This window comes from Erythrolamprus reginae, unplaced genomic scaffold, assembly GCF_031021105.1.
Source record: "Erythrolamprus reginae isolate rEryReg1 unplaced genomic scaffold, rEryReg1.hap1 H_6, whole genome shotgun sequence".
NCBI lineage: Eukaryota > Metazoa > Chordata > Lepidosauria > Squamata > Dipsadidae > Erythrolamprus > Erythrolamprus reginae.
Window position 1 is genome coordinate 1,135,490 of NW_027248517.1, and position 22,949 is coordinate 1,158,438.

At 43.2% G+C, this 22,949-nt stretch overlaps 1 protein-coding gene across 4 annotated transcripts in view; it reads right to left on the reverse strand.

Annotated features, from left to right (window-relative positions):
- The window catches only part of LOC139155791 (cilia- and flagella-associated protein 47-like), a 513,090-nt gene that overhangs the window by 205,768 nt on the left and 284,373 nt on the right, over positions 1 to 22,949 (reverse strand). For all 4 annotated transcript variants that reach the window (XM_070731069.1, XM_070731068.1, XM_070731067.1 and 1 more), the window contains one exon: positions 12,172 to 12,328. In XM_070731069.1, the coding sequence (XP_070587170.1) occupies positions 12,172 to 12,328 (157 nt within the window). The remainder of the gene's footprint in view (positions 1 to 12,171; positions 12,329 to 22,949) is intronic.

A 22,949-nucleotide genomic window follows, 5' to 3' on the forward strand; every position in this document is an offset into this window, starting at 1 on the left:
ACCCGGTTTCCCCAGAAACTGGGTCCTCTCCACTGGCAGGTGGGGAGGGGCCTTCCGAGGGGGGATGGTGTTGTGATTCAGCCTGAGGCTCCTCAGGGACCGGCTGCGTCTCTGCTGGAGCCATGCCCAGAGGAGGAGGACAGTGAACAGGAGAGGGAGGACCAGGCAGACGGGGGAGAGGAAAGTCAGGAAGAGGAGGGAGAGCAGCCTGAGAGCCCCGGGGGGGGGGGGGGCTCTTCCCAGCTAGTAGCCTGGACTCATTGGATGAAGAAGCACAGGCTATAATTGACATGAGACAGCGACGTGCAGCTCAGAGACGGGACGAATTAGAAAGGTATTTGCATCACTGAATTGGCAACAGCTGGGTTTGGGTGTGGTTCTCCTCAGCAGGGTTTAAAAAGCAGGCCCGCCCTTGCAGCCTTGTGGAGCGTTATCAACTGGAAGTTCTGTGACCCTGCTTCGCTTCTCGGCGTGTCTGATCTTGGCTTGTGGCCTAGAAGTCTGGAAGACTTAGGGGAGGCGTGGGTTTGTTATCTCCAGCGTTGTTTTTGACAGCAAGAATCCTGTTTTATTTCATGGCCTTTGTGAAACCTCTGTGAAGTTCCAGCGTGTTCCTGTCTGTAAGAACAGTTTCTGTTACCTGTGTTTGCTTTGAATTATATAAACTGCCTTTGCTTTTTACCAGTGTGTCTGGCTTCTCTTTTTGGTTGGTGTTGGCTTCTGGAGGGACCCAGACAGAACATACATATGATAAATAAGGGGCTTATGGTATGTATGATTTTATGAGTTTGCATTATGAATTTAAAATATACTTGGAAATGTAGAAGATTGATGAAAGTTAATAATAGTAAATGCTAAGTGCCTGAAAATTAATTGAGCTTTGAAATATTAAATGAAATTATAGAAAAGAATAATTTATGGAAATATATTAATTGATGCATTGGTGTTCAGGTAGATTTTCATAGTATTACTAGTTTGCTATAATACTATGAAAAATATTTAAGAAATGAAGATTTTAAAGCATTTATTAATAGTTGTGTTTTTGGTTTTGCTGGTTGTTTTAGTTTTAGTTTTTGGTTTTGTTTTATTATTAATTTCTTTTAATAAAAAAGAAGGGTTTTTTTCTTATTTATTCATCCATCCATCCATCCATCCATCCATCCATCCATCCATCCATCCATCCATCCATCCATTTACTTACTTACTTACTTACTTACTTACTTACTTACTTACTTACTTACTTACTTACTTACTTACTTACTTATAGTTCTATGCCACCCAGTCCCGAAGGGACTGCCGCTCAGACACTATACTTTTCCGCCCACACCGGAAAAAAATTAGAGGGAACATTGGTCTGCAGTTTCATCCTGTAAATGCTCTTAATATCAATAGTCCCACAAATGAAACAACTATTATCTGTATAATAAAGTATACCAACTAAATGCAACGTCAAATATTTCTGCATAATTTGCTATAAAATTTAAACAGCACACTCAGAGATAACTGATCCAAAATATGAAATAGTTACCAACTAGAACAGTGGTGATAAATCTCTTTTTGCTCAGGTACCAAAAGAGACGATAGGTATGTAAAATAGTGCATGCACATACCCACATCCATAATGCCATGCCCTCCAACCATGCATGCGCACACAACACACACATCAATGCTGACGCCTGCAACACCGAAGCATCTGGACTTCCGATAGGCCCAGTGAAGGGCTACCAAAAATTTTACTAACACACAGTGGACGTGGCTTATGCAGGATACACTACATTTTCTTTCAACATCTTTCATTGCAAATGGGGTGCTCTCAGGTGGAGCTCCATTTTTGCTACCCCACTGCATTCCCCCCCATCCGGGCAGCAGCCCACCCCTGGGTAGGCATAGAATCAAAAGCATGTGAAATATTAGTACCACTTTATAAAGCCTTAGTAAAACTAAGTAACACTTATTTGTTTGTTTGTTTATTTATTTATTTATTCGATTTTTATGCCGCCCTTCTCCTTAGACTCAGGGCGGCTTACAACATGTTAGCAATAGCACTTTTTTAACAGAACAAGGCTATTGCCCCCACAATCCGGGTCCTCATTTTACCCACCTCGGAAGGATGGAAGGCTGAGTCAACCTTGAGCCGCTGATGAGATTTGAACCACTGACCTACAGATCTACAGTCAGCTTCAGTGGCCTGCAGTACAGCACTCTACCTGCTGCGCCACCCCGGCTTAGTAAAAAACTTCAAAGGGGAAGTTGTTGTAAGTGAGGTGCATAAAGTCACCAAACCATCAAGTGCAGTTAATAGAAATAAAAAGAGGACACATTTTTTGGTGGGTGACTCGACTGTTAGAGGTGTTGATTTGGGACAGAGTAAGGATGTGGTGAAGGTGATGAGGTGTCTCCCAGGGGCCACTGCCAGCAGGGACAGGAGGCGGATAACAAACATTGTTGATGTGGTGATGCATCTTGGCATAAATGATTTGTCCCAGATAAATGTTAATGTAGTAAAAAGAGATTTTCAATGTCTAAGTGTGGAGCTGGATAAAATAACTGATTCAGTGACTTTCTCAGAGGTGTTACCAGTTTGTGGCCAGGAGGATAAAACAACTTGTATCAGAGAATTTAATGTGTGGTTAAGGCAGTGGTGTAAAGCTGAAGGTTTTGGCTATGTAAGTCATGATGTCAGTAGGTGGTCTAATAGGGAGTTGTTTAAGAAGGATGATTTGCATCCATCATACAGAGGTACCCAGGTGCTCAGAGAGGAATTCAGAACTTTTTTGGACAGGCATTTGAACTAGGTAAAGGGGACAGAGATGTAACTGATGTGGATGATTTCTGTCCCCGACCAATGAGGATAAATCAGTTTCTGGAAGCTTATGAAAAGGGAGCTGCAAATAAAATAGATGTAGTTGTTGATGATAAGGGGCAAACTAATAATGAAAATAATGTTTTCGGGTAATGTGCACAAATGCTCGAAGCTTGAGCAACAAGCGCTGTGAGTTAATGGGCATAATATCTAGAGATAATTTGGATCTGGTTGCCATAACTATGACATGGTTTAAGGATTCTAATGAATGGGAAATATCCATACCAGGATATACACTGTATAGGAAGGATAGAATAGAGAGAAGGGGAGTTGGAGTAGCCATTTATGTTAAAGAAAGTTAAAAAACCACCATGTAATTCAAAATACATGGAAAGTCCTGCACTGGCTGCCGATCAGTCTCCAGTCACAATTCAAAGTGTTGGTAATGACCTTTAAAGCCCTACATGGCACTGGGCCAGAATACATCCGGAACCGCCTTCTCCCAATGAATCCCAGCGGCCGATAAGGTCCCACAGAGTTGGCTTTCTCTGGGTCCCGTCAACCAAACAATGTCATCTGGCGGGCCCCAGGGGAAGAGCATTCTCTGTGGCGGCCCTGGCCCTTTGGAATCAACTGCCCCCAGAGATTAGAACGGCCCCCACCCTCCTTGTCTTTCGCCAATTACTCAAGACCCACCTTTGTTGCCAGGCATGGGGGGAGTTAGGATATTCCTTCCCCTAGGCCATTACAAGTTATGTATGGTATGTTTGTGTGTATGTTTGGTTTTTATAATAAGGGTTTTTAGTTGTTTTATTAAATTGGATTGTTACATGTTGTTTTTTATCATTGTTGTTAGCTGCCCCGAGTCTGCGGAGAGGGGCGGCATACAAATCCAATTAAAAAAAATAATAATAATAATAATAATAATAATAATAATAATAATAATAATAACAATAATCTGGAGACTCTCTGGATTTGCATACAAAATTAAGAAGGTTCTATCATTAGAATTGGGGTGATCTATAGGCCTCCAGGGCAATCTGAGGAATATGACAACAAGATGGTGGATGAAATTACCCAAACGGCAGTAAAGGGAGATATTGTGGTTATGGGTGATTTCAACATGCCTGATGTTGACTGGAATATCCCCAGTGCCCTTACATGCAAAAGTAAGAATATAGTAGAGGCCTTTACAGGAGCAGCTCTGGCACAGCTGGTTAAGACACCAACTAGAGGGTAGAATATTCTAGATTTAGTTTTTACGAATGGGAATTGGGTTTCATAGGTCAAGGTGGGAGAAAATTTAGGTTGCAGTGACCATCTATGTTTGTGGTTTGATGTAAAAACTGATTGTGAGCAATCCTATACTGCAACCAAAGTATTGGATTTCAGAAAAACAAATTTTAATGCAATGGGGGAATATTTAAATAATGAATTAAAAGGGAGGGATAAAATGGCAGGAGCGAGCACCCTGTGGACTGTATTAAAAAAGGCCATCTTAAAAGCCACTGGACTGTATGTAAGACAAATAACTAAAGGTAAAAGGAAGAAGAAACTGCTATGGTTTAGCAATGCAGTAAGGGCTAAAGTCAATGAAAAAAAGGCTGCCTATAGGAGGTATAAAGATTCGGAAGTATAGCTGATAGAGAGGTGTATAAAGTGAGACAGAAGGGGGTGAAACAGATAATATATGCTGCTAAAGCCTGAAAAGAGGAAGAAATTGCCAAATCTGTAAAGAAGGGGGATAAAACCTTCTTCAGATATATTAGTGATAGGAAGAAGAAAAACTGCGGCATCATGAAGCTTAGTATCGGGAATAATACATGCATTAATGGGAATAAGGAGATCGCTGACCATTTCAATAGCTACTTCTGTTCAGTTTTCTCAAAAGACACCTTACAAAATAATACTATAGAGGGATATAGCACTGCTTCCAGTTGTACGGATTCAGCTCCAGTGATCTTAGAAGTCGATGTCTTAGAAGAACTTGAATGATTAAAGATAAATAAGGCAATGGGTCCAGATGGCATCCACCCCAGAGTTCTTAAAGAACTCAGATCTGTCATTGCTACCCCCCTGACTTATTTGTTTAACCAATCCCTGTTAACAAGAGATGTTCCTGAGGATTGGAGAATGGCCAGTGTTGTGCCTATCCACAAGAAGGGCAGTAGAGAAGAAGCTGGTAACTACAGGCCAGTTAGCTTGACATCAGTTGTAGTTAAAATGATGGAGACTCTACTCAAAAAGAGGATAAATCAGCACCTAAAAAACAATAACTTATTGGACCCAAATCAGCATGCTTCAAACGCTCGACTATCATCCCAGTGCCGAAGAAGCCCTCCATCAAGGAACTGAATGACTACAGACCAGTTGCTCTAACATCTGTAGTTATGAAAACCTTTGAAAGGCTAGTGATGTTTCACTTGAAAACCATCACGGATCCACTGTTAGACCCCCCTGCAATTTACATACTGAGCAAATAGATCAACAGATGATGCTCTTAATATGGCTCTACACTACATCCTTCAACATCTTGAATCTCCAATGACCTACGCTAGGGTCCTCTTTGTGGACTTCAGTTCAGCATTCAATACCATCGTACCGGACATTCTCTTAACCAAACTAAATCAGCTAGCGGTACCTGAACACACTTGTAAGTGGATCACAAGCTTCCTAACAGACAGGAAGCAGCAGGTGAAGATAGGAAAAATCACATCAGATACATGTACAATTAGCACAGGTGCCCCCCAAGGCTGTGTACTCTCACCACTTCTCTTCTCTCTATACACTAATGACTGCATCTCAAACGATCCATGTGTTAAACTACTGAAGTTTGCAGATGATACAACAGTAATCGGACTCATTCGAGACAATGATGAATCCGCATACAGACGGGAAGTTGAACAACTCTCCTTGTGGTGTGACCAGAACAATCTAGAACTGAACACACTCAAAACCGTAGAAATGGTGGTAGACTTTCAGAGAAACCCTTCCACCCTTCCACCTCTCACAATACTAGACAACACAGTATCAACAGTAGAGACCTTCAAATTTCTAGGTTCTATCATATCTCAAGACCTAAAATGGTCACCTAACATCAAAAACATCATCAAAAAAGCACAACAAAGAATGTTCTTTCTGCGCCAGCTCAGGAAGCTCAAACTACCCAAGGAGCTGCTGATACAGTTCTACAGAGGAATCATTGAGTCTGTCATCTGCACCTCTATAACCGTCTGGTTTGGTGCTGCAACCCAACAAGACCGACACAGACTTCAGAGGATAATCAGAACTGCAGAAAAAACAATTGCTGCCAACCTGCCTTCCATTGAGGACCTGTATACTGCACGAGTCAAAAAGAGGGCGGGGAAAATATTTACTGACCCCTCACATCCTGGACACAAATTGTTTCAACTCCTACCCTCAAAACGTTGCTACAGAGCACTGCACAGCAAGACAACTAGACACAAGAACAGTTTTTTTCCGAACGCCATCACTCTACTAAACAAATAATTTCCTCAACACTGTCAGACTTTCTACTAAATCTGCACTTCTATTCTACTTTTTTTTCTCATCATTCCTATCACCCATTTCCTCCCATGTTGACTGTATGACTGTAACTTGTTCCTTATATCCTAAGATTTTAATTAATATTGCTTCTTCATTGCTTATTTGACCCCTATGACAATCATTAAGTGTCGTACCACATGATTCTTGACAAATGTATATTTTATTTTATGTACTCTGAGAGCATATGCACCAAGACAAATTCCTTGTGTGTCCAATCACACTTGGCCAATAAAAATCTATCTATCTATCTATCTATCTATCTATCTATCTATCTATCTATCTATCTATCTATCTATCTATCTTTACTGAAGGCAAATCATGTCAAACTAATCTCATTGATTTATTTGACTATGTCACAAAGGTGTTGGATCAAGGTGGTGCCGTGGATATTGCCTATCTGGACTTCAGCAAAGCCTTTGATATGGTTCCACATAAAGAGCTGATAGATAAATTAGTGAAGATTGGACTTAATCCCTGAATAGTTCAATGGATTTTCAGCTGGCTGAAGCATAGACATCAGAGAGTTATTGTTAATGGCGAGTATTCTGAGCAGAGACAGGTTACAAGCGGTGTGCCACAAGGGTCTGTTCTGGGTCCTATTCTTTTTAATATGTTTGTGAGTGACATAGGGGAAGGTTTGGTAGAGAAGGTTTGCCTATTTGCCGATGACTCTAAAGTGTGCAATAGGATTGATATTCCTGGAGGCGTCTGTAATATGGTAAATGATTTAGCTTTACTAGATAAATGGTCAAAGCAATGGAAACTGCAGTTTAATGTTTCCAAATGTAAAATAATGCACGGGGAAAAGAAATATTCAATCTGAGTATTGTATTGGCAGTTCTGTGTTAGCAAAAACTTCAGAAGAAAAGGATTTAGGGGTAGTGATTTCTGACAGTCTCAAAATGGGTGAACAGTGCAGTCAGGCGGTAGGGAAAGCAAGTAGGATGCTTGGCTGCATAGCTAGAGGTATAACAAGCAGGAAGAGGGAGATTATGATTCCGCTATATAGAGTGCTGGTGAGACCACATTTGGAATACTGTGTTCAGTTCTGGAGACCTCACCTACAAAAAGATATTGACAAAATTGAACAGGTCCAAAGACAGGCTACAAGAATGGTGGAAGGTCTTAAGTATAAAACGTATTAGGAAAGACTTAATGAACTCAATCTGTATAGTCTGAAGGACAGAATTAAAAGGAGGGACATGATCGAAACATTTAAATATGTTAAAGGGTTAAATAAGGTCCAGGAGGGAAGTGTTTTTAACAGGAAAGTGAACACAAGAACAAGGGGACACAATCTGAAGTTACTGGGGAAAAGATCAAAAGCAACATGAGAAAATATTATTTTACTGAAAGAGTAGTAGATCCAGCAGACGTGGTAGATAAATCCACAATAACTGAATTTAAACATGCCTGGGATAAACATATATCCATCCTGTTGTGGTTAGCTCTGGCCCAGCTCCTGCCCCAAGGACTGTGGATGTGGGGGAGACATCCACATGCTGCAGGCCTGTTTTGCCCCTGGTGGAACCTGCTGATGAAGGCTCCTCTGACCAAGAGGACATGAGTGACAGGGAGGAGGAGAGTGTGGCAGACAGCTCAGAAGGAGATCAATTATCTAGCTCCTCCTTGGATTCAGAACAAGAGTTAATGATACAGCCACACATGCGGAGAGCGATGCATAGGCAACAACAACTGAGAGATTATTAGCAAAGAAAATGAGGCCACCTGTGGTTGGGTGGGGCTGTGGTAATTAGTGAGGCTGCTATAAATAGCAGCCTGTGGGTTTGGCCATTGTGGAGGATTATCTGATCGTTGTGTTTCGTGACTGCTTTACTGACTTGGACCTGATTTTTCCCCGCTTTGAAACTAAACCAGAGCAAAGTATGTTTCACTTTGTGAAAGAAGAAGGACTGTGAATTGCCTCACAGCTGCAAGCTAAGTATCACAGAACTGATAAGGGACTTGTACAAATTACCAGTTTGTTTGGAGACAAGTGCTCTTTGCTATACCAAAAGAGGGCTTAGTTTAAGTGAATTTTCATTATAAAGAACATTGTTTTGAATTTTCAAACGTGTGTGTCTGAAATTTGTACCTGTGAATTTTTGGGAGGAGTCTGCCAGAGAGCCCGACAGAACACATCCTAAGATAAAATACAGAAAATAGTATAAGGGCAGACTAGATGGACCATGAGGTCTTTTTCTGCCGTCAGACTTCTATGTTTCTATGTTAACCTAGTAAAACTACACCTGGAAAAATGGAAAACTGTAGCAGTCTGCAATACCTGCAGCCAATCAGACATACCGGTAGTTCAATTAAAGCTATATATATATATTTGACACACATAGTTCGTTCATATATTGCCAGCCCAACTATTATGGACTCCTAACATTTTCCACTTTGGATAGGTCAATATATAATAACTTAAGTGTTGCACCTCATAATTCTTGACAAATGTATCTTTTTCTTTTATGTACACTGAGAGCATATGCACCAAAGACAAATTCCTTGTGTGTCCAATCACAGTTGGTCAATAAGGAATTCTATTCTAATTCTATTCTTACATCTTTAAACCATAGTTTTCACAACACTCTATGTTTAATGGCACCTTACGCTTTAGTGAAATGATCTGCAATATTCTGTTCAATGCAGTATTCTAACTGAACCAGTTTATAATCTTTTCCCAATAGGATTTTGCTTTTTCACATTTCCACCAAAGGTGAAAATAAGAGCCAATTTCTCCTTTGCATTTCCAGCATTTGGGTATAGGTTTTTTAAATCAATTCTAGCTAATTGAATGGGGTTATATGCCATTTATAATACATTTGAACCAGTTTTCTTTGAATGCTGTAGCTAGTGTCAGTTTTAGATTTCTCTCCCATGATTGTTGCCATTTATCAAATTCTATATTGTAACCAAAATTTTGTTCCCATTTTTTCATGTTGACCTTTATTTTACCATTTTCCTTATCTTCAGTTAGTAGATAGATGTTTTCATATTCCCACCATCCCTAATTATGTGTTTATATGTAATGATTTTACCTAGTTTCCTGAAATTTGGGTGAATGAAGGCTTCTGATGGTGAGAATCAATTTGGAATACCTCTATATTTCTGTCTTTTAATTTTTTGCCAGTCTTTTAACAGAGATTTTCTAATAAAATGATTTGTAAAATATCTATGAGTTTTAGCTTTCTCTTCCCATAAAAATGAATGCCATCCAGAGTGCAAATCGTGGGCTTCTAAATTTAGTAACCTGGTGTTGTCTAGTTGAATTCAATCTTTAATCCAAGTTAGAACAGATACATTATAATATTCTTTCCAATCCAGTAAGCTAAGACCACCTTCTTCTTTTATCATTTGTAGGTATTTAAGCCAAATTCTAGGTTTTTTATGCTTCCAAATGAATTTACTAACTAATCTATTCAAATTTGTAAAATAATCTTGCTTAAGATTTATAGCAATATTTTGGAATAAAAAAAGAATTTTAGGTAGTACATTCATTTTAATTGTAGCAATCCTTCCCATAGAGCAAGGGTGGGCAATTAATTTTGCCATGGGGCCGCATTAGAAATTGGGATGGTTTTAGAGGCCCGCACTAATATAATTAACTCAGTTCTACCCTGACCTAAACACCCAGACCCACTGTACAGCACCTAATTGTTTGCTTTACGGCAACAAGGTGCACCACAGTCACTGCGCTGGAGTGTTTGCATGGTTTCTGTGCTCAACCGCTCTCGGTAGGAGGTCAGGTCCACTCCAGTATGAGGATGAAAGAGCTCACTACGTCTGCCAGGACTCCTCCAGTTCCTGCTTTCCTCATGATTCATCAGGAATGCAGGAAACGGAGGAGTCCCGGCAGATGCAGTGAGTTCTTTCATCCTCGCGCTGGAGCGGACCCTGACCTCCGCAGACTGGTCACAGATAGCAGGTGGGCCAGTCACAGACAGCGGTTGGGCTGGATGTGGCCTGTGGGCCGCCCCTTGCCCAGGTCTGCCATAGAGGATAGTTGAAGTTTCCCCCAATTGTCCAAATCTATTTTTATTTTTTTGGTCAATTTATCATAATTATTGGATTTAAGTGTTGAGCATTTTGCTGTTAAGGTAATCCCTAGATATTTTATCTTTTTTGTTATTTGTATATTTAGCTTTGTTGTCAATTCATCTTTTTGGTCGTTTCTCATATTTTTAACTATCATTTTTGTTTTTTGTTTATTTATTCTTAACCCTGCTAAGTTTCCAAATTTTTCAAGTGTATCTATTAATATTGGACCTGATTCTATTGGATCTTTGAGGATGAAAAAGAGATTATCAGTGGAGGCCTGTAATTTATATATATCTTTTTTTTATTTTTAGACCTTTTATTTGTTCATTACTTCTAACTATTCTAGTAAGTACTTTTAGAGTCAAAATAAATAGAAGGGGTGAATGTGGATAGCCTTGTGTCGTACCTTTTTGTATTTGGATCTCAGGTGTTATGTCGCCTTTTACGATAATATTGGCAAATTGTTCTGTGTATATGGCCTTTATTGCTCTTGAAAATTTTTCACCAAAATTAACATTATTGAATGCTTTTGGGGCATCGACAAACACTATTTGTTTCTCATTGTGATGTTCATAGTACTCCAGAGTGTCTAACAGAGTTCTCAAATTATTTCTTAATTGTCTTTTTGGTAGGAATCCGTTCTGGTCAGGGTAAATAAATTTATTTAAGTAGCCTTTTAGTCTGTTTTCCATAATTGAACTGAATATTTTGTAATCAATGTTTAGAAGTGAAATGGGCCTGTAATTAGCTATTAGGATTGGGTCCGTGTCTTTTTTAGATATTAGAGTTATATCTGCATCTTTCCATGAGGCAGGGGATTTTCCTTCTTCTAGAACTGCATTGAATACTTCTAATAAGGTCTCTTCTATGTCTTTCAACATTTCTTTATAAAATTCAGTTGAAAGGCCGCCAGGTCCCTGAGCTTTGTTGTTGGTGGGGGTTTTTTGACTGCTTCTCTAAACTGTTATAGAAATCTGTTTATTTAAAATTTCTTTAACTTCTTCTGGTACTTTTGGGAGTTTAGCCAATTCAAATATATTTTCTATGTGATCACCTTCAATAAATTCATTTTTTAAATATAAATTATTATAAAAATTCTCAATAATCTGTTTTTTCCGGTCAATATTATAACAAATTGTTCCCTCCTCAGTTTTAAGGCAACTAATGATTTTTCTTTCTCTAGATTGTTTGAGTTTTGTGGCTAACCATTTACTTGGTTTATTGGCATTTTGTTTATTATTCTTAATTTGTTGGGCCAAATTTTCCTTTTCTAGTAGATTTAAATTATGTTTTATCAGAATCATTTGTTGTTTAATATCTCCCTTATGTGAGTGACACTAGAGCTCATCTTCCAATTCTTTATAATTCCTTTCTAATCTCTCTCTCCCCCCCCCCTTTTTTTAAAAAAAATTCACTGACCATGTAGGAAATTGTCAATGCTCTTATCACTTTGGACATGTCCCATAGATTTTGTAAATTAGTTTGTTCTTAGGTGTTTTCCTGAAAGAAGAATTTTAGTTCTTCTTTCATTTTTATTTTAAATTCATTACGTTTCATAATTGCTCTTTCAAATGTCCATCTATTTTTTTTTCTTTTCCCTTACAGGTTAACCTTATTACATTGTGGTCTGAATCCAAATTAGTTTCTATTCCAATGTTTTCTAGCTGCATGTTTATTTTGATTGTTGTTCAGGCCATGTCCAGTCTGGACCAGTGCTAATCCAATTTTCCAGTCATATAAGAAAATGAGGGCAGTCATACCTGTTAAAATGATATCTACCAGAACTTCTTCAAATGTAGGATTCTTGAAGTTTACAATGATAGAAGAATGGTGACCAAGACAAGAGCTGACACTAGCTGGTTCCATTGGTTGAGGTATCAGACCAATACCCGACAAGTAAAACACCCATTCCTCAAGCTGTAAATGGATAGAAAGATTTATATTTTAAGGATTAAGTGTTTTAGCACACTCTAAAATATAATATATAAATCTTATATCAAATAAACATGTATAAACACATTTAACTCCATGCCAGTGAAATAGTTTTGGTACTTCTATGCATATTACAATACAAACTCAGAGTGCAAGCAAAATACTGTTTTACCACAGGAGAGTCTTCTGTTGCTTTCTGCTGAGGTCATTGTTGATTATGATTACTATAATTAATTATGATTGGGTTATTCCTGTCATTATGACAATGGACTAGTTTCTTCATCACTATAGCTACTAGCACATAGAACAATGGCTCCTCAAGGAGATCTAATTTTTGAATTTTTATACAACAAAAAAATGACAAATCTCTTATTAATCAGATTTTTGTCGTGAATAACTATTAATAGAGAACAACTTTTATAGACACAAGTACTTAAGAAAGCCAAAATACGTATAGCTCAAGAAACATTACAAAGTAAGTATTTAAATTTTTTTACAGATCCTTAACTAACAGTGAAGCAGCAATGGTTATATCCCAAACACAGGGTTCTGCCAGCGTGTGCCACACACCCTTAATTACAGGTTAATTAATCCAAGCAGACACACAGAGAGAGAATATAACACAAATAAATGTTCTTTATCAACAGAAGAGAAGAAAAATCTCCCTTTTAAACTTCAAAGGGATTTCTTGTACAAACAAGGCACACTTGGAATACAATCCAAGAACGATGTCTCGTAATAAATCCAATTACTAACCCAGTAACTGGGAATTGGCTCACAGCTACTGTTGTCCAAATGCAGATAAACACTCACAATGAATTTTAGTCCAGAGTCCGGAAATCCTAACAAAGTCTTGAATACAGCAAGGCACGGTCTTGACAAAGTACGATCAGATAATCTTCCACAACGGCTAAGCCAGCACGCTGCTCTTTTTTCAGCAGCTCTAATTGCTGGAGCCCCACCCAACCACAGGTGGCCTCTCTTATCTCCTGTAATATGTCTTAAGTTGTTCTCTCCTATGCATAGCTCTACACATGCATGGATCTGCCATACGGTTCTCATTGGAATCCAATGAAGATAAGGAAGATTGATCTCCTCCTGGGCTGTCAGCCAAGCCCCCCTCTTCCATCTCACTTACACTTCCTTCATCATCAGATAAGTCACTAGCTGACTCTGTCGGGAGCAAAACAGGCCTGGGACATGTGGATGTTTTCCCCACATCCACCTCCACATTCCTTGGGGACAGGAGCTGGGCCAGAGCTAACCACAACACCATCCCCCCCGGAAGGCCCCTCCCCGGACTCCAGCTCAAGGGATGGGGCTTCTGTGGAAATTGTCCATGAAATGCCCGAACAAGGGTGGGAGCATCAACCAGGGCAGCCTCCACCCATGAGCAATTGTCAGGCTCGCCCTCCACACATTGCACAAGGTATTGAAAGCAATCGTTCACCCAACAAGAGTCCTGGATGGCATGAATCATGACCTTGGGCAGGTGATCCTGAACACAGGGTGCAGGCAAAAGGGGGACGCTTGGACAAAGCGGGCAATCGGGAGGAACAGGTACCAAAAGGGAACGATGGAACACGGGGTGAACGCGCAGGTTGGCAGGCAAGGTCAAACGATAGGCCACTGGATTGATAACCTTCTCAATCAGGAAAGGGCCCAGGAAGCGGGGGTCCAATTTACGTCGAGGTAATTCCGAAGCAATTTTTTTTGTGGATAACCACACCTGATCCCCAACGGCCAAGGGGGGGACATCTTGCTGGGACCGGTCTGCCACACGCTTGTAGTCCTCTTTGGCCTTAATCAAGTAACGCTTCACCATTTCATGAACTGCGTAAAACTCCGATAAGAAGTGCTGCAGGGATCGGGGAGTCTAGCAGGGTCAACAGGAAGAAACAGGGATGGAATCCATTGTTTGCATAAAACGGCATGAGCCTTATGGAGGTATGCCAGGATTTGTTAAACGCAAACTCCGCTACCGAGAGGAAATGTGACCAATCAGATTGCCAGTCTGACACAAAGCACTGCAGGTATTGCTCCAAAATGCCAATGGTTTTTCTTGTCCCTCCATCGGTCTGAGGGTGCTGGGTCGAAGCAAGACAAACTTGGACCTGTAAAACAGACATGAGTTCCTTCCAGAACCATGCCGTGAACTGAGGGCTTTGGTCCGACACAACCCGATCATGGAGCTGGAATACATGCTGCAAAAACAATTGAGCTGTTACCTTGCTGTGGGTACCTGGCAATGGGATGAAATGGACCAATTTTGTCAACATGTCCATCACCACCATGACTGTGGTGAACCTTGATGAGAGGGGCAAGTGTGAGACAAAGTCCATGGACACAGCTCCCCACAGCCTCGTGGGCATTGGCAATGGCTGTAATATTCCTGGTGGGGCCCCTGTGGCTGACTTGGCAGCATAACACCGTTCACATGTGGCAACATACAAGTATGAATGTCATCTTGGATTTGCAGCCACCAAAATGTTCAGGTCACTAAGTCCAAGGTTTTAAAAAGCCAAAATGACCTGCCGCAGGATTGTCATGGCATTGGGACAGAATCAATCCGCGAAGCGACCCTGCTGGGACATACAACTGCCCCCGGTACCGGAGCAGTCCCTCAGCAAATATCCAGGGAGAATTGGGCACCATCTCCCTCACCCGCTGTGCCACAAACCCATCCCCCCTCTACATCTCCCAGATACGCCTCCGCAAGTTGACGGGATCATGGGTAGCAGCCAATGCTTCCACCGTCAAGATGGTTTGTAATCGAGCCGGCTCTTTTGGATGCAAAAACTCTGGTTTCCTAGACAAAGCATCCGCTCTGGGATTCTGGAAACTGGGGGTGTACCTTATCTGAAAGTTGAACCTTGCGAAAAAGAACGACCAACGTATCTGTCATTGGTTTAACTTTCAGGCCATTTGCAGATACTCCAAATTTTTATGGTCGGTCCTGACCTCTACCTGATGCCGGGCACCCTCAAGATGATGTCTCCACGTCTTGAACACCGACTTGACCGCCAATATTTCCCAGATTGTGTAGTTTCTCTCCGAGGATGTGAGTTTTCTGGAGTGGTAGGCACACAAAAATAAGGTGCCACCTTTGGGACGGGCCTGTAGCAATACAGCACCGACGGCCACATCAGAGGCGTTGGCCTCCACAACAAACGGCCAACACGGATCCGGATGCTGCAACAAGGGCTCTTTCATGAAAGCTTCCTTGAGAGCAACAAAAGCCCGCTGCTCTCCTCACCCCAGTGAAACGAGACCTGTTTCTGCAACAAACGGGTGAGAGGTGCGGTCAGATGGGCAAACCCTGGTATGAATGTATGATAATAGTTCACAAACCCCAACAACCTCTGCACATCCTTGACTCTCCTTGGGGGTTGCCAGATCTTGAGTGCCGACACCTTGCCTGGATCCATGGCTATGCCCCCTGGAGAAATGGCATGTCCTAAAAATTCTATGGTGGTCTTCAGAAACTGACACTTCTCCAGCTTAGCATATAAAAGCTGCTCTCGCAAAATGAGCAGCACTCGGTGCAAATGTCCCAAATCACTAGACTTGGATGGGGAGTACACCAAAATGTCATCCAGATATATGACCACAAAATGGTATAACATGTCGCTGAATACATCCTTCATCAAATTCTGGAAAACAGCTGGGGCATTTGTGAGTCCAAAGGGCATCACTGTATACTCAAAATGCCCGTATCGGGTGCCAAATGCTATTTTCCACTCATTCCCTGGCCTTATATGTACCAAATTACAGGCGCTGCATAGGTCTATTTTTGAAAAAACAGTGGCAGCTCGTAAACTTTCCATTAATTCCGGAATCAGGGGCAAAGGATAGCGGTTGTGCACCGTAATAGCATTCAGGCACCGGTAATCACAACACAGACGTAACTCTCCAGTCTTTTTCTGGACAAACAAGGCAGACACTGATAAAGGTGAGGTCGATGGCCTGATGAACCCTTTGGCCAGATTTTTCCCTATGGAGTCCTTGAGGGCCTCTAATTCGGGTTCCGACATTGAATATAATCAACCAGCCGGGAGCTTGGCATCGAGTAACAGTTCTATGGCACAATCATATGGCCGATTCGGCAGCATCCGATCCACCACTTTTTTATTAAACACATCCACAAAGTCAGTGAGGCACTGCAGTAACACTGCCGTGGGGATTATGGGCCCTTGAGATGGACAAGCATGATGATGATGATCCACACACTGGAAACTGGAAAACATGACGATTTTCTGCGACCACACCACATGCAGATCATGTGCCTGTAACCATGATAACCCCAAAACAATAGGGAAATGGAGGCCTGCATGACGTAAAATTGTAACGCCTCCTTCAAGGCGGCCTCATTCCACTGCACCTGTCCAATGAGGCTACGAAAGTCACTTAAATACTCCGCTAATGGGCACGAGCCTTGTTTCACCTGCTTCAACAACCTCGTGGCTGTCTGTTCCCACACTGGATCCGAAACCTGCCTTCGCAACTGGCCGCAAAAGGCGGTATAATCCTGCAGTATTGGATCATCTCTGTCCAGAAAGGGAGACACCAAAGAAGCAGAGGGGCCAGCCAACAAACTGCAGAGGAAGGCCACCTTCTCTGCATCCCGTGGAAAATGGGGCAGTTGTGTATTAATAAACAACTGCACCTGGCTGAGGAAAGGTGAGAACATGCGTCTGTCACCCCAAAACTTTTCAGGCATGGCCACAAAGCATTTCCTCCTTGGTAGGGGCTGTGGAGCAGGAGCTGCTGGTTGTACCTGTGGAATGGCAGGCTGCTGAGATAATACGTCCACCTGGTTCTGCAACTGAAGCACTGTCTGGGTTAATGCTTGAATTTCCATTCACAAGGCATCAAACACTGCCTGCATTTCTGCCATACCAAAGGCCATGATAAGATAAATGCCAGACAAAAGAGAAGTAAACAGTTCCAAAAACACCCCAACTGGGAATGGTGTGTGTCTGAGGGGGTGGAAGATTATTCTGTTCTGCCGGTGTGTGCCACACACCCTTAATTACAGGTTAATTAATCCAAGCAGACACACACACAGAATATAATGCAAATAAATGTTCTTTATCAACAGCCACCCACGCCAAAAATCCTCAAGAGTTCTTTAACTATGAAGTGTCCAAAGTTCAGTAGAAGTCCTTGAATAATATGAGCTGTAGCAATGTTCTTTCAGGAGTCTCCTTCTCAAACGAATAAACGCCCACAGCTCACAATTCCTAATGCTTGTAATTTTTTACAAAATACATTAACATAATTACCCCTTGAACAGGTGTGTTCACTTATCTTCTGAAATGCCTGCGCAACTGCTCCATTCTTGCCATAAGCCTGCGCACACGGGCATCCACAAGTGGCTCTTCCTCTGATTCTGATGACTCACTAATTGGAGCACTGACAGATGGACTGGCTGCATCCATCTCCTCGTCTGATTCCTCTCCCCCACTGTCTGTCCCTGTCTGTGAGTCAACTTCACTGTCTAATTCTGCTGGAAATAAAATAGGTCTCTGATAACCCAAGGATTCCCCTAAATCAACATTCAAATTCCCTGCTGCAGGAGCTGGCCTAGAGCCAACCACAACAATAATGATATTAATTGAAATATAAAATAACAGAATAACATAGTGGGAAGGGACCTTATTCTGCCCTAGCACTGAGCCCCAAATAATTAAGCAATAAGATATCTTGGGTGACATATGTGCTCAGGCATGAAAATGTGCCACTCAATCACTATACTTTTCCACCCACACCCAAAAAAAATTAGAGGGAACATTGGCTCAGTGTGTATGTGGTCATGGTGGGTGTTTGACACAGACTTAAGATGTATTTTTTCCCTTTCTCTTCTTTATTTCCAGTTCTTTACATTTTCCTATCTCTTCTACCAGATATTATTGGCAAACATTCATTACTTATTCTTCATACTCCACTAAAAATTTTATTTCCAAATTTGTCCCACTGTTTAATAGTAAATTGCTTTTCCAGGCAGAAAATCTATTTATGCTATTGTATTTTTATTATTCAACTAATAATAAAAATACAATAAAATAAGTAACATAATAATGAAAGATCTAATAGTGAAGGTAATTTACAAGTTAGTAAATAGAAATGGCTATCAATTATATATTGTCCATTGTAGATTAAATAGCTCTACAGTATGTAAAAGCTGGCCTTAAACTGTAGTATTCATAGGATATTGCTTGTTTTTTTAAATCCAGATCAGGCACTTAACTTGAGGGCCACATAATTGTAATCCAATCCAATCCAGTCCTCCTGCCCCACTCTGCTGGCAGAAAACGAGTGCAGCCTGGCCAAAAGAATGCTGCTGGAGGTCGAGGAGACTGAAAGCAGTATCTCTGCATAGCCTGTTTTCAGCCAGCAGAATCCTGCAGGAGGCTGGGGAGGTTGAAAACAGGCTGCACAGGGGCCTCTTGAGGCCTCTGCACAGCCTGTTTTCAGCCAGAGACTGCTGCAGCAGGCTGGGAAGGCTGAGAATGGCAGCAGGGGGGCTACACACAGGCCCTCATGATTGATTTTGGCCAGCAGAGGCACTGAGGGCTGGTGCTTTGATATTTCCGCCCTGGCCCCAAGGGCCAAATTTAAGCACCCCGCAAGCCTTGAGTTTGCCACCCCTATTTAAGAAGATTGAAGAGCTCTTGGAATATAGGAGCTCATCCTCACTTTTTAATATTAATAGTAAATATGAAGACATCTGCAAAAAGAACACAATATTTGACAGTTGCATCAACTATACCAATGTTTCCCAACCTTTTTTGAGCCGTGGCACATTATTCATTTTTCAAAATTCTGGGGAACACTGAACGGGGGGGGCGGGGCGGGGGGGAGGGCTAAAGAAAAGTTTGGACAAAAAAAATATCTCTTCCTCCATTTCACTCTATTTCTCCCTCCCTCTTTCTCTTTCTTCCTTCCTTCCCTTCTTTCTCTCTCTCCATCCCTCTTTCTTTCTTTCTTTCTTCCTCTCTTTTTTGATCTCTTTCTCTCTCCCTCCTTCCCTCCCTCTATGTCTTTCCCTCTCCCTCCTTCCCCCCTCTCTTTCTCTCTCTCTCTTGCTTTCTTTCCCTCTCTTTCTCTTGCTTTCTTTCTCTCTCATTCTCTCTCCCCTCCTTTCTCTCTCTCTCTCTCTTTCTCTCTTGTTCACCACGCTGGCAACAGAGAGAAAAAGAAAGAGAGAGAGAGAGCCGGAGCCCCTCGCCCTCCCAGACGTCCCCAGCGCCTGGCCACGCGCTGCCTCCCGTTAGCCTGGCCGACTTTTCCCTGCTGTCGTTTTCTCTTCATGGCGCAAAGCCACACAGTCCCGGACTCCCGGATCGCTCGCTTCTTCGGCCAGCAAGCCGGCTGCCCGGAAAAGCATCGTGCTTTTTCAATATGCGGCGCTTTCCTGGGCAGATGGCTTTGCTGACCGGAGAAGCGAGCGATCCGGGAGTCTGGGACTGTGTGGCTTTGCGCCATGAAGAGAAAATGGCTCCAGCAGCAGGGAAAAGTCGGCCGTTTTCTCTTCATGGCACAAAGCCACACAGTCCCGGACTCCCGGATTGCTCGCCCCAAGGCAGGAGGCGGCGGCGGAGGAGAGAGGGCGGATAGCGCCCCAAGGCAGAAGGCGGCGGCGGAGAAGCCAGGGGCGCATTTGGCCGGAGGCACCGTGGGGAGACAGGGGCGGCCGCGGCTCCCTTTACGCCTACTGCCACACCTCCCTGCCCCTGCCTCCTTTTTCCCGCCTTCCTTCTTTGGGGCCCAGCAGGAGAACACCGGATATGGCGGTTCGGCACCGGCAGTGCCCCGCCCAGCTGGAGCTTCTCTAGGAGCTTCACGGCACACCTGACCGTGTCTTGCGGCACATTAGTGTGCCATGGCACACCAGTTGGGAAACGCTGAACTATACAAATAACCATTTTAAATGCATCCCAGAAAAGTAATTTTAAAAAGTTGAAGTCACTAAATAAAAGAAACAAAGTTTGCTATAACATAATGGAAATTATGTTCAATCAAAAGAAGAAAGCTAACAAATCCAATCTTATTTATTTATTTATTTATTTATTTATTTATTTATTTATTTATTTATTTTTATTCGATTTGTATGCCGCACTTCTCCTTAGACTCAGGGCAGCATATTGCCCCCACAATCTGGGTCCTCATTTTACCCACCTCGGAAGGATGGAAGGCTGAGTCAACCTTGAGCCGGTGATGAGATTTGAACCACTGACCTACAGATCTATAGTCAGCTTCAGTGGCCTGCAGTACAGCACTCTACCTGCTGTGCCACCCCGGCTCTATATATCTTATAATAATTCTGATATTTATTTATTTATATTATATTATTATTATTATTATTATTATTATTATTATTATTATTATTATTATTATTCGAGTTGAAAGGGACCTTGCAGGTCATCAAATCCAACCCCTGGCTCAAGCAGGAAACCCTACACTGTCCTAGTCAGATGGCAGTCCAATTTCCTTTTGAATGTGTCGATTGATGGGACATTCACAACCTCTGCTGGCAAGCCTTTCCACTGGTTGATCGCTCTCACTGTCAGAAAGTTCTTCCTTATTTCTAGGTTGAATCTCTTCTTGGTCAGTTTCCATCGGTTGCTCCTGGTTTGGCCCTCTGATGCCCTGGAAAATAATGTGACCCTCTCCTCTTTGAGGCAACCCCTCAAATATCTGTATACTGCTATCATGTCCCCTCTGGCCCTCCTTTTTGCTAGACTATTCATACCCAGTTCCAGCCACCTCTCTTCATATGTCTGTGTTTCCAGTCTTCTTATCTTTCTGGTTGCTCTTTTCTGTACTTTCTCTAGAGTTTCAATGTCCTTTTTTTAGTGGGGTAGCCAGAATTGAATGCAGTACTCTAGATGTGGTCTGATTAGAACATTATAGAGTGATATTAGTACCTCCTTAGTCTTGGAGTGTATCCCCCTGTTGATGCAGTTTAAGATTGTGTTGGCCACTTTGTAAGTCTTAATAAAAGCTCTTACAAGTGTTCAATCGGATTCAGACTTACTCTTCCTCCATCGCTTCTCCAGATGTCTCTTCTGGCGTTTCAACTCCCGGAGCTCCTCATTGAACCATGGAGCTCTACGGCAGAGGTCCCCAACCTTTTTAGCACCAGGGACCGGCTTTAAGTTAGACGAGTTTTCCACGGCCCGGTGGGGGGGGGGCTTTGGTCATATGGGGGTGGGGTTATGGAGGGGTGGAGCTTAGTGACGCAGCCCTCCACACTTCTCCACAGGGCGGGGAGAATCAGGAGGCTCCTTTGGCGGCTGGGGGCTGCCTGGCTTTGTGATTTTGGCTGGGGGGGGAGTTAGGAAGGTCCTACTTCTCCCCCCCCAGCCAAAAATTCAAAGCCTATCTGCTAGATACGGGCGATGAGTGGGACAGAGTGGCGTGGAAGCCTCTTGCAGCAGCTGCCACAGCCACCGGCTTCGGCGCCGCTCGTCCCGCTCATTGCCCGTGTCTGGCAGAAGCTGCTGCCCGAGTGCTCTTGGCCGGCGGGATTTAAAGTGCTGGGGTGGGGGGTGTCCCAGCGGGAGGCGAAGCACTGGGGTGGGGGGGCTGTCAGGACACCCCCCACCCCAGCACTTTGAATCCCGCCGGCCAAGAGCACTCGGGCAGCAGCTTCTGCTGGATACGGGCGATGGGCGGGACGAGCGGCGCCGAAGCCGGTGGCTGTGGCAGCTGCTGCAAGAGGCTTCCGCGCCGCTCTGTCCCACTCATCGCCCGTATCCAGCAGATAGGCTTTGAATTTTTGGCTGGGGGGGGGAGTAGGACCTTCCTAACTCCCCCCCCAGCCAAAATCACAAAGCCAGGCAGCCCCCAGCCGCCAAAGGAGCCTCCTGATTCTCCCCGCCCTGTGGAGAAGTGTGGAGGGCTGCGTCACCGCCCGACGCCCCACCCCGTCCTGCATAATGTTCTCTGCCGGGAGGGCAGCGGCGCCGCGGACCGGCTGAAAACCCCCAACGGCCCGGTCCTGGTCCGCGGACCGGCGGTTGAGGACCTCTGCTCTACGGGGTCTAGTGCAGCGGAGAGGTCGCAACAGTGCAATCCGGTCAACAGCCTCTGCTGCAGCCTTGTTCCAGGCCTCAGCAAGAGACTCTGCCGAACTGTGGACGAGTGTATCTGGAATAACCCCAAGTGCCCTCTGAAGATCCTCTGGATCCATCAGGCGACTTGGGCGGAACTTCCTAATTGGTTCCGCCTCCCTGCGGGAAAGGATTGGAGCCAGGAAGTTAAGCTACAGTAGAAAATGATCTGACCATGACAAAGGCAACACTTCTAAGCCCCTTAGTCTCAGATCATTACTCAGTTGCTCAGAGAGGAATACCATGTCGGGTGCGTGTCCCCCCTCATGAGTCGGACCCTGTACTACTTGTGTCAGGTCCATGGCTGTCATGGTGGCCATGAATTCCTGTGCTAATCCAGAGGTTTCACCAAGCAATGGTAGGTTAAAGTCCCCGAAGAAAATAAATCTGGGGAACCCCACCGCCAGCCCAGCTACCTCCTCGAGCAGCACAGGCAGGGCTGTTGAGACGCAGCTGGGAGGCAGGTACATGAGTAACAAGCCCACCTG